The 12,020-nt window shown below is 42.5% G+C and overlaps 1 protein-coding gene across 1 annotated transcript in view; it reads left to right on the top strand.

Annotated features, from left to right (window-relative positions):
- Positions 1-12,020, top strand: part of LOC148425192 (CD81 antigen-like) — a 72,727-nt gene that overhangs the window by 13,696 nt on the left and 47,011 nt on the right. The window contains exon 2 of the mRNA XM_088413421.1: positions 1,579-1,693. Coding sequence (XP_088269547.1) covers positions 1,579-1,693 — 115 coding nt within the window. The remainder of the gene's footprint in view (positions 1-1,578; positions 1,694-12,020) is intronic.

Raw genomic sequence — 12,020 nt, 5'->3', positions numbered from 1 at the left:
ATATATGTATATATATTATATATATATAGTATATATATATATATATATGTATATATATATATATTATATATATATATATATATAGTATATATATATATATATATATATATGTATATATATATATATATGTATAGTATATATATATATATATATATATATATATATATATATATATATATCTATATATGATAGATATATATCTATATACTAGATAACACAATATACATATATATACTATATATATATATCTATATATAACACACAATACACACATATACACACTATATAAATATACACATACACACACTACACACATACACACACATCACACACACACACATACACACACACATACACACACACTACACACACATATACATACATCACACACACACAATACACACACACACACACACATACACACTTCACACACACATACCACACACACTACACACACACACATACACACACACACACACACATACACACACCACCACACCTACACTACACACACACAGTACATACACACACATACATACACTAGTATATACATCACTACATCTACACACACACACACACACACACTTACACACACACTCATATATACACACACATATACTATATACACTATATATACACAACATATACACACATTACACACACACGACATACACACACACACACACACATACATACATATACACACACACACACACACACACACACACACATACACACACACATACACCCTACATACATACATACACACATACACACACACAACATTACATACATACATACACACAGACTCTTAATCCCAAACACTAACTACTAAAAAACTAATAATCACCCCCTCACCATACTTCACCCCACCTACCCAACCACGCAACCGAGAAACTCATAACTATACCTGCCAAACCTCAAGAAGAATCAATTCAACAACCCCCACCACCCAGCACCCCCACCATCTCCCCCACCCAGAGTCTAACCCCTGATGCCAATCGACCACATACCCCTGTGCGTCAGTGATGCCGCTACCTCCTACCGAGCGATCCCCAACACCCCCCACACTACTTTCAACTAACAATCAGTCTACTCCCTCTACAATGTTCACCTGATACTGTATAGGAGAAATGAAATAATAAATAGGCAAAAATACAAAAAAAGGATTGTTTATGGTTACTGCGGCTATATTGGGGCGTACTTAGAAATCTAGGAACTGATACCCTACTTCGCGAGTTTCAGACTTTGCGGGGGGTTGACAGCCCCCCATTAACCGCGAACTAGGGGGGATCACTGTAATATATAATATAATATATCGTTTCACGTGATTTTTGGACTCTGAACATTCGTTTCCTCTGGCAGGGGCAACAAATGCAAATTACCTGTTCGCTCAAATTTTGTTTTCAAGTTCCTGCTGGTACAATAAAGTGAAATATTTTCTATTCAAACATCTAAATGTTCAACCAAAGAATTGATCGTTTACTTTATGCTGACGTATAATGTGAAATGCCAGAGACTGTTAAGGGGATTAGCATATAAATTAGGCATTTTCTATTTTTTTATGATGTGTTTCAGCTGGCAGGCTGTGTGATTCTGGGCGTGGCCCTTTGGCTGCGCCACGAGCCCAAGACCAGCAGCCTGCTGGAGATCAACTTTGATGGACAGCCTGCGCCCAGCACCTTCTACATCAGTACGTTCCACACACACGCACACGCACACGCACACACACACACAATATAAAAGAAATAAATAGAAACAAAATCTACAACAATATTACTCTATGGGTGCCCGCCCGCAATGCTACAGTATGTATACTGTAAATAAATAAAACTGAGGTTATATAACTTTAAACATTTTGATATAGCATTAATATACAGTATTTGAGAAATTTGTAAAATTAGTGGTGATCAATGTTCCCTCTAATTTTCAATGCATCTGAGCATTTACACAAACTCCCTGAGCAGGCTTTGGACCACGATGAGCAACTTCAGACATGCACACAGCGAGTCACCGTGTGCATATCTGATGTTGCTCCTAAAGTGACCTATATCAACGTAACTCACATTTTGTCATTAATGAGACAAGGAAGGAGGGGGGGGCTCTGATTAATTCCAAAGGGCCTAGCTGCGGCCCTGGAGTAAGCCAGCCAAAAAGGGCTCATTCGTGGCTCGTTATTTGTTGGCGCAATGCGGAAACGCATGTTAAGACATTACAGTTTAATGTATATTGCTTTTGTCAGCATAGCAATAAACAAGCCACAAGTTCCATCCATTCATCCATCTTCTACCGCTGTCTTTCGGGGTCGGGTCGCGGGGGCAGCAGCTTGAGCAAAGAAGCCCAGACTTTCCTCTTCCCAGCCACTTCATCCAGCTCTTCCGGACGGATCCCCAGGCGTTCCCAGGCCAGCCGAGAGACATAGTCCCTCCAGCGTGTCCTGGGTCGTTCCCGGGGCCTCCTTCTAGTAGGACAAGCTCCGAAACACCTCACCGGGGAGGCGTCCAGAGGGCATCCTAACCAGATGCCCGAACCACCTCAGCTGGCTCCCCTCAACGCGGAGGAGCAGCGGCTCGATGCAGAGCCCCTCCGGGATGACCAAGCTTCTCATCCTATCTCTAAGGGAGATCCCGGACTTCCTGCAGAGGAAACTCATTTCGGCCGCTTGTATCCGGGATTTTCTTCTTTCGGTCACGACTCACAGCTCGTGGCCATAGGTGAGGGAAGGAACATAGATCGAGTGGTAAACAGAGAGCTTCGCCTTTCGGCTCAGCTCTTTCTTCACCACGACAGACCGGTGCAGAGCCTGCATGACAGCAGACGCCGCACCGATCCGTCTGTCACTCACGTTCCATCCTACCTTTACTCGTGAACAAGACCCCGAGATACTTGAACTCCTCCACTTGGGGCAGGACCTCATCCCCGACCCGGAAAGGACATTCCACCCTTTTCCGACTGAGGACCATGGACTCAGATTTGGAGGTGCTGATCTTCATCCCAGCCGCTTCACACAGTAAGAGTTGGATGCCATGGCCTGAAGAAGCCAACAGCACCACAAGCAAAGATGCAATGCTGAGGCTCCCAAACCCGACCCCCTCACCGCTTCGGCTGCACGTAGAAATTCTGTCCCTAAAGGTAATGAACAGAATCGGCAGCCTTGGCGAAGTCCAACCCTCTTTGGAAACGAATTCGACTTACTGCCGGAAATCCGAACCAAGCTCTGACATCAGTCGTACAGGGACCGAACAGCCCGTATCAGGGCGTCCGGTACCCTTTACGAGAAAAAAAAACACACTGCTCCTCCTGAATCTGAGACTCTACATCCTGACGGACCCTCCTCTCCAGCACCCCTGAATAGACCTTACTGGGGAGGCTGAGGAGTGTGATTCCTGTAGTTCAAATACACCCTCCTGTCCCCTTTCATATAAAGGGGGACCTCCACCCCAGTCTGTCAATCCAGGGGCACTGTCCCCGATGTCCACGCGATGTTGCAGAGGCATGTCAGCCAAGACAGCCCTACAGCATTCACAGCCTTCAGGAACTCCGGACGGATCTCATCCAACCCCGGGGCCTTGCCACCAAGGAGTTTCTTGACCACCTCAGTGACTTCAGCCCCAGAGATGGGAGAGCGCACCTCGGACCCCGAAGACTCTGCTTCCTCAGAGGAAGACGTGTCAGTGGGATTGAGGAAGTCTTTGAAGCATTCTGCCCACTGGTTCACAACGTCCCAATTTGAGGTCAGCAGTGCCCCATCTCCACTGTACAAAGTGTCAATGGTGCACTGCTTCCCCCTTCTGTGACGCCAGATGGTGGACCAGAATTTCTTCGAAGCCGTCGCTTTCCAAGACCTCACCGAATTCCTTCCACACCCTAGTTTTTGCCTTGGCGACCGCCGAAGCCGCACTCCGCTTGGCCAGCCTGTACATGTCAGCTGCCTCTGGAGTCTCACAGGCCAAAAAGACTCGATAGGACTCCTTCTTCAGCTTGACGGCATCCCTTACTGCTGGTGTCCACCAGCGGGTTCGGGGATTGCCGCCACGACAGGCACCGACCACCTTACGGCCACAACTTCGATCAGCCACCTCGACCTCGGAGGCCAGAAACATGGTCCACTCGGACTCAATGTCCCCCGCCTCCCTGGGACGTGGGAGAAATTTTGCCGGAGGTGGGAGTTGAAACGCCTTCTGACAGGGGACTCTGCCAGACGTTCCCAACAGACCCTCACGATACGTTTGGGTCTGCCCTCCGTGAGCCGTCACCTAAAAGGTGGTGGATGGGTTTGCGTGTTCCAGTGATCCTAGGAGCTAAGTTGTCGGGGGCTTTATGCCCCTGGTAGGGTCACCCTTGGCAAACAGATCCTAGGTTAGGTTCCAGACTAAACACGGCTCACAGACCCCATATGATGAACAAAATAAATGTATTTACGTTTCCCTCGCGCGGACGCAGGGGTCATCGGGGCCCCCCTCTGGAGCCAGGCCTGGAGGTGGTGCTCGTTGGCGAGTGCCTGGTGGCCGGGCCTGCACCCATGGGGCCCGGCCGGGCTCAGGCTGAAGAAATGCCGTGGGTTCCCCCTCACGTGGGCTCACCACCTGTGGGAGGGGCCATAGGGGTCGGGTGCAAAGTGAGCTGGGTGGCGGCCAAAGGCGAGGACCTTCACGCACCAATCCCTGGCTACAGAAGCTAGCTCTTAGGACATGGAAAGCCAAAAGTTGTGAAAAAGAAAAAAACTCACCCATTTTCACTGCTTGTTCTTCTGTTTTCATATACGATTGGCACCCGTGTTACAAAATTAATCCGTTTCGTGGTTGGGCTCGTAAGGCGAATTCTCCGTACGACGGGCAATCCAAACCTATGTTAAATAGCTAATGCGTTTCGGACCCCAGGTAAAAACATCAAAATTGGACATACAAGTTTCTAAGTGTTTCCCTAATTTTCCCTCTTTATCTCCAAAGTAACCCTAGGAAAGTTTGCTTTCACATTTTCCTCAAATAGTCAGTCAAATGACAAATGCATGAATGCATGGGAAAGGGAACTAGGGACTCAATTAACTGAAGAGGTCTGGGAACGTGCTGTAGGTAGGATACAATCTACTACTTCTTGTGCTCGTCTTGGACTCATTCAATTTAAAGTTCTACACAGGGTCCATTTTTCCAAGGCAAGACTCTGAAATATATCCAGAAGTGGAAGACGCATGTGATAAGTGCCATGGCTCTCCCTGTCACCTTAGCCATATGTTTTTTCTTTGCCCTAAGCTGAAGGGCTTTTAGACTGGCTATTTCTCCATTATGTCCACTGTTCTTGGAGTAAATCTGCAGGCTTGCCCGCTGATTGCTATTTTTGGGATTCCTAATGCGTCACTTGCACTAAATTCTATACGAAAGGATATTATGGAATATACATCCTTACTAACAAGACGGTCCTTATTGTTGCATTGGAAATCTGCTAAATATCCTTCTATTTCCCCAAATTTATGCAACGATTTATGCAAAAAAAAAAAAATGGCTCTGCATCGTCACCTAAGGTCAAAAAAGTGCAGCTGGTCCCGGCCCATTTGACCTAGAGCTACGAAAATTTTTAGGCATATGTAGGATCTCGAGACCTACAAAAATGTCAGGGCGAGCCATGTGCTCAGATGTACAGAAAAAGAGTTATTAATTTTTGAATGTGCCTTTTTGGCCTATTTTTGCACGTTTTTAGGTCCAAAACTGCTCCTTGTTTCTCCTAAATGCTTTACCCAATCGCTTTCAAATTTGCTGTTGTGCATTCTCAGACATAGGGGCACAACTGGACAAAATTTGGTGAAGATCCGCCAACATATATAATAGGGGCAGGGCTTCAAATTATGTGTTCATTTTTTCCTTCGCGAAGAGTGACAAAAACCTTAATAACTCTGATGTACAAGCTTAAAAAATCAATTTTTGCTCGTTTGCCGGTCCAGAACTGCTCCATTTTTCTCCTAAACTTTTGACCCAATTAACTTCAATTTTGCTGTGGTGTTTTATCTGACTGGGAGGCACATTTGTTCAAATTTTTGTGAAGATCCACCATCAAATATGTTGGGGGCGGGGCTTCATATAATGCCTTTAATGTTTACTTCACCAGATGTGACACAAACCTTTATAACTCAGCTGTACAAGCTTTGAAAAATCTGAAACTTCACAGACACATGAAAACTCAAGCCCTTAACACATGTGTTTAAGAATTTCTTCAATTGCCTATAAGGCCACCTAGTGGCAAAAAAAAATGTCAGTCTGATGTCTCGCCAAAACGAACAAGGTGCTGTATTTGGACCCAGATGGTCATATCTTTTCAAAATTTCATATATTTGATAGGTGTGTTCCACATTGGAAACCAATCAACGTATTTTTTGTCGTAGTGCGAGCGCCACCTAGTGGCAGCCAAAAATATAGCATTTTTTAAAACGTTTTTATGTGTTTAGGTAAGCCCTTTAAAGTAATATCGCTGAAATTAAGTCAGACAAGCCTCTAGACAGCCCTGCTTACCTCCACCAAATTTTACGAAGTTTCGATAATGGGCGTGGCCTCTACGTCCATTTTCATTCCGAAGCTTTATTGGACCAGTAAGAGCTGCTGTAATTTGACCCAGATGATCTGATCTTCTCACAATTTAACATATTGGATGAAAATCCATTCTTGAAGACATTGACAAACATATATTCCCAACTATTGGCTTGCGGAGCCATCTACAGGCATCTGTTTGTCATTACCATATTCCCCCCCATAAAACCAAATACTTAACCAAACAGGCGCTTGGGTTGCGCTAACCAAAAAAAGAGAAACATCCGTTGCTATGAAGTCGCTAAAGTGACTGCAAAAAATGTCATTAGTCGAAAGATTACAGTCAATCCTGTTTGGTTTGACCTACAGCCATGAAACTTTGTAGGCAAATGAAGGACTGTAAGACCTACAAAAAAGTCAATGTCAGTGATGTGCTAGGATGTACTGAAAAATTGTTAGGAATTTTTTTAATGTGCTGTTTTGCCCCGTTCTTAGGCATTAGCTGGTCTCAAACTGGTGCCTTTTTCTCTTAAACGGTTCCTCTGATTACCTTCAATTTTGGCATGGATCATTATCAGACTTAGGGGCACACATAGTCCAAATATCGTGAAGATCTCATGACATATAAGATGGGGGTGGAGCTTCAAATTATGTTTAATATTTCCTTCGCCAAGAGTGACAAAAACCTTAATAACTCAGCTGTAACAGCTTCAAACCATCTGAAACTTTACAGGGACTTTTAAAGTCATACCCAAGTACAGATATGTGATAAACTTCCAAATCATTTACAGCCCTACCTAGTGGCGGACAAAAATCTCATTTTTTACTCTTTCATGTACTGTGCAATGCGTGTTAGACTAAATGAACTCAAAAATGGTCAGAAAAGCTTTGAGACATTAGAACATGAAGGATCTCACCTTTTATGACTTTGCAAAAAAAGGCGTGGCCTCTATGCCAATTCAAAGTCTTATGTCTCGCCATAGCGGTAAAAGTTGCTTTAATTGGACCGAGATGATCTGATATTTTCAAAACGTCACATATGGGATGGGAGTCCAATGTGAAACACACCGACAAGCCTATTTTTTAATCGTAGTTCGAGCGCCACCCAGTGGCAGCAAAATATATAGCAATTCCTTAACGTTTTTATGTACTCTGCTGAGGCCCTTGAAGTGATATCGCTTAAATGTTGTCAGAAAAGCCATTGGGCACGCCTATTGCCCTCTACCAAATAGTATGATGTTTGATGATGGCCATGGCCTATTCAGCAGTGCAAAGTCACACAACTGTAACAATAAAAGCTCCAGTAACTCAACCCACATCATTCCACCTTGTCTAAATTTTACATAATTTATAAGAGTCCTGCACTGAAGTCATCTACAACTAATTGTTCATCGTTCATACTCCTTGTTCATACCCCGACCTGTTCATACCCCAACGTGCACAGGTCTGCGAGGGCCCTTTATAGCTGCTTGCAGCTCTAGTTTATTTTGTTTTTTTAAATTCATTTATTTTTATCTGAAGTTTTCATATGTATGAAAAATGTAAATTGTAGTTCTATAACTGGAATTGTCTTATTTTGTTTCAATAAAAAGATTGTCAAAAAAAAATTACATACATATTAAGAATTGGTACCAAAACAGAATAGTTAGTGCTACATTTTATATATGTATGTATATATATATATATATATATATATATATATATATATATTTACAATCACAAAACATCATAAATAAAAAATATAGACAGGATTTATTTATCTTTGAGCGATTTATGGGCATATTCCATAATGAGAGTAGTCTAGCCTAGGCTAGTTTAGCCGTCATATTCCTTGATTAATGCCAGCTTTTTTTTTAAATACAAGTCATCTTCTTACTTCTCTCTTTAACATCAATAGCAATCTTTGGGCCCATGGGTAACTAATTCCAGTTTGAACTAAGCAGATTCGAGGTTGTTTTTTACCTTTCATATAGAGTACCATCTAGCTGCATAAATCTGATGTTACGACCTTTATAGTCTGGTTTATTTATAGTTCGGTGCGACTTATCTGTGACAATTTTTATTTATTTTTTTATTTATTTGCTCCGTTATTGCTGCTCTGCCCTATATGCCATTACGCCTTGTAGTTCGGAAAGTACAGTACTCAAAGGAATGCCATTCATTGCCCAGCCCAAATGTGTAATAAATCCAGATAGTAGCTAAATGAATAAAAATCAATCATAACTTTAAATAGCCAGAGTTTTCGTTTGAGGAAAAAATGTCTAGTCATTGATTTTGAATAATTCAGCTTTTTGGAACGATCAGTCCTTTGCCTGTCAGCACCAAGTCGGCAGGCAACTTGCGCGGTTGAGCAGTGGATGTAAAGTTGACATTAATTATTAATGGCAGGCGTAAATGGCCAGCATCTCCTGCCTTGATGAAGACGGATGTGCCATCCCTTACTGACAAGGCGCTATGAAAGGTGAGCGTTTACCACTCCAAAAGTTATCGGCCTATAAATCATGCAGCAACATCCGTGATCCTCCCGCCCGCGCACAGGAAGTTGCAGGAAACCACCCCTACCCCCACTATTGGCTTGCGGAGCCATCTACAGGCATCTGTTTGTCATTACCATACTCCCCCCCTATAAAACAGGCGCTTGGGTTGCGCTAACCAAAAAAAGAGAAACATCCGTTGCTATGAAGTCGCTAAAGTGACTTAACATTCGTGGCTGTGAAGTCGTTAAAGTGACTTTGCCGACATTTTGGCTTTGATACTCAAGCCTGATTGGTCCATTTGATACCTCACCTAACAGACTGGCCTTTCAATAAAAATAGGCCTGCAAATAACCATTATTTTAATTCATCTGCCTGTTATTATGGTAATGATTTGGATCCATCACAAAGATCATTCCATCTGAGAAATATTTCCTGACATTGCAACAATTTGGGACATTTCAAAATAAACTACATCACTAGACAATGAATTGAATGATTTGAGTTAGTTTGATCATAGATTAGTTGTCTGGCTGTTTTGTCACACTTCTAATTCAGTGGTTCTCAACAACAACAAAAAAAAGACCTAAAACAGATTTCTGATGTAACATTGGAAGATCATTTCAGTGCTCTATTTTGCCTGTGTCCGTGACCCATAATTTTATGCCATGGGACATATACCTTCAAATCAACGTGCATTCTCCGGACGCAACGTTTTTTTGTAGGAAAGTTGTGAAACACTTGGTTCACACAAGGCGATTTCAAACAGCAGCAGGAGCCTGATCTCTATGTGACTTATATTCCTTGGCTGCCTTAACCAATCACGTTCTCACATTCCCTTTCTGGTTTGTCGCATTGAGTTACCACTGTAAATTACTGCAGCATTTTTTATATCGTTGAGGTATTTATACATTTTGAGCTGTCATTTCAATACTGTGATATTTTTGTTCAAGGTTGTCATAATATCAGATTCTGATATCATACCTTGCCTACTCACAAACATTCAAAACAATTAAATATGTTACAATTGTGAATGATAGTTTTGCTCAGAGATGAACACACTAGCACATGTTAAAGGCTTTGCACATACAATTTAGAAGCTCACTTTTCTCTGGTCATAAATGCACTGAGAAATATTAATAATTGTCATTTTTGTAACATTTTTTAAATGTTTGTTTCATCATCTTTTATAATGTAAAAGTTATCAAAATGCATAGCTAACGTCAAAGAGTCGCAGTTGTCCACATTATTTTTGGGGGAAAGGGTGTGTTTCTTACAAATCAAACCTTAGTTAAAAAAAAAAGACACTTGCCTTTTTTATTCTGTCTTGCAAGCAGACTGAAGTTTTGTGATGATTCTGCATATAGATTGAAGTAGAAATCATCATTTTTGCTTGAAATGAATCATTTTTAATTGAAAATGGATTCTAAATTGAATCAGAGACCCCAAACTCAAAATTGAATCGTAAGACAAAGATTTCTGCTCCCAATTTTGTCCTTTTTACTGCGCAATTTCTGTGACTCCATACATTTATGTTGGGACTCATAGTTTTTTAGTATTGCAGGTCGCAGGGACCCAACACTTTCCTGAGGTTAAATGAGCACTGCCATCTGTGGCGGCGTCTCTCCGCATTTTACTCAGCAATTCCTGAAGAGATGTTGCTTAACATCGTCTTGCTTGATTTTTTTTTTTTTTACCTTACTGCCAAAGAAATGTGTCACCAATGTCAATACACATCCAGGTAAATCTCAACATTTTGTTGAGGAGATCTGGTAACAATAATGCATCACTTTTATTCTATTGCCCACTTCTGGACACTTCAAGGCGCTTTACAACGGATACATTATTCATGCACTCAACTCAATTTACCTTCATGTTCCAGTCTATTCTTTCCTAATTTGAAAAGAAGACATCCTATTTATGTCATGGCATCAGTTTAGATTTAGTATAAAACCTTGTTCAAATCAAAGACCCGAAAGCTCCTTTACATGTCCCTGAGGGTACACATGACTGCTCTAATGTACCTTTTGTTTTTGCATGTGGACTACTGTATGTTTGTAACCGCCTGTCCAATCATGACGCAGATATCGATCCTATGATAGAAAGCTTCCTAGAAAGACTGGCCTCCATATGGAGTCAACGGACAGCAGTTTTGTACTGTACCTGTCCGGCCCCAGCCATTCAGAAGATGCTTAAGTGCCACTAAAAGTTTTCAGGCTGCCTCGTGAGCCTTGCTGATGCACTTTCTCATATGACGGGCCAGGGAGCGCCTTTCCAACTCCAAATACGAGAGAAAATGGAAAGGAGGGTGGGGTTCTCCCACCCCTTCACTACTGTTTATGCGTTTGTGCTATGCGATGGAGGCAACGCCCCAATGACAACGGCATCTTCCTGTCAGAGAAAGCCAAGGAAAGGAGAAGCCTTGTCTATATTGGGAAAAAATCCAAAGCGGTCCCTCCCTTTCTCTTTATCCATCCTTCTCCTCCTTCTATATGCAAGGTTTCCCTTCTTCCTTCCCTTCCACTGGATGTGTTTCCACTGCGGCCCATCTGCTGGTGGTTAGCATGCGAGTCATGCCGTCTCGTGCCTCTCTTTTTTTTTTTCCCTTTATCCTTCTACTTAGTTCCCTCCCCCACGCCTTCACCCAAACTCCAACCTTGTCTACTCTCCACCTGCAAATTATCACGAGGGAAGCACCGGCACTTCCTCCTCCCTCCCAAGTCGCAGCCATGTTAGCGGTCCAGGCCATAGACGTGTCCCTTTTTTGCTAGCGTATCTGCGCCATGGGAATTTGAATGTTTTTCTTAAGTAGATGTGTCATTTCCTGCACATTGAGGGTTCTCATACATAAGCTGTATTTTTCGGACTATAAGCCGCGACTTTTTCCTCATGATTTGGCCCCTGCGGCTTATAGTTCAGTGCGGTTTACCTGCTGTTTTTTTCCCCACCTGTCAAGCAAATGTGTGTATCTGCTCAAGGAGTCGGTTTATGGAACAACTATGAAATAGAACTGCAAAAATGTGAATTTATG

This window comes from Hippichthys cyanospilos, chromosome 4 (genome assembly GCF_059441005.1).
Source record: "Hippichthys cyanospilos isolate Australia breed blue-spotted pipefish chromosome 4, RoL_Hcya_1.0, whole genome shotgun sequence".
NCBI classification, from domain to species: Eukaryota; Metazoa; Chordata; class Actinopteri; order Syngnathiformes; family Syngnathidae; genus Hippichthys; species Hippichthys cyanospilos.
Note: the sequence above shows the minus strand (reverse complement) of the source record. Positions and strands in the feature narration are given on the sequence as shown.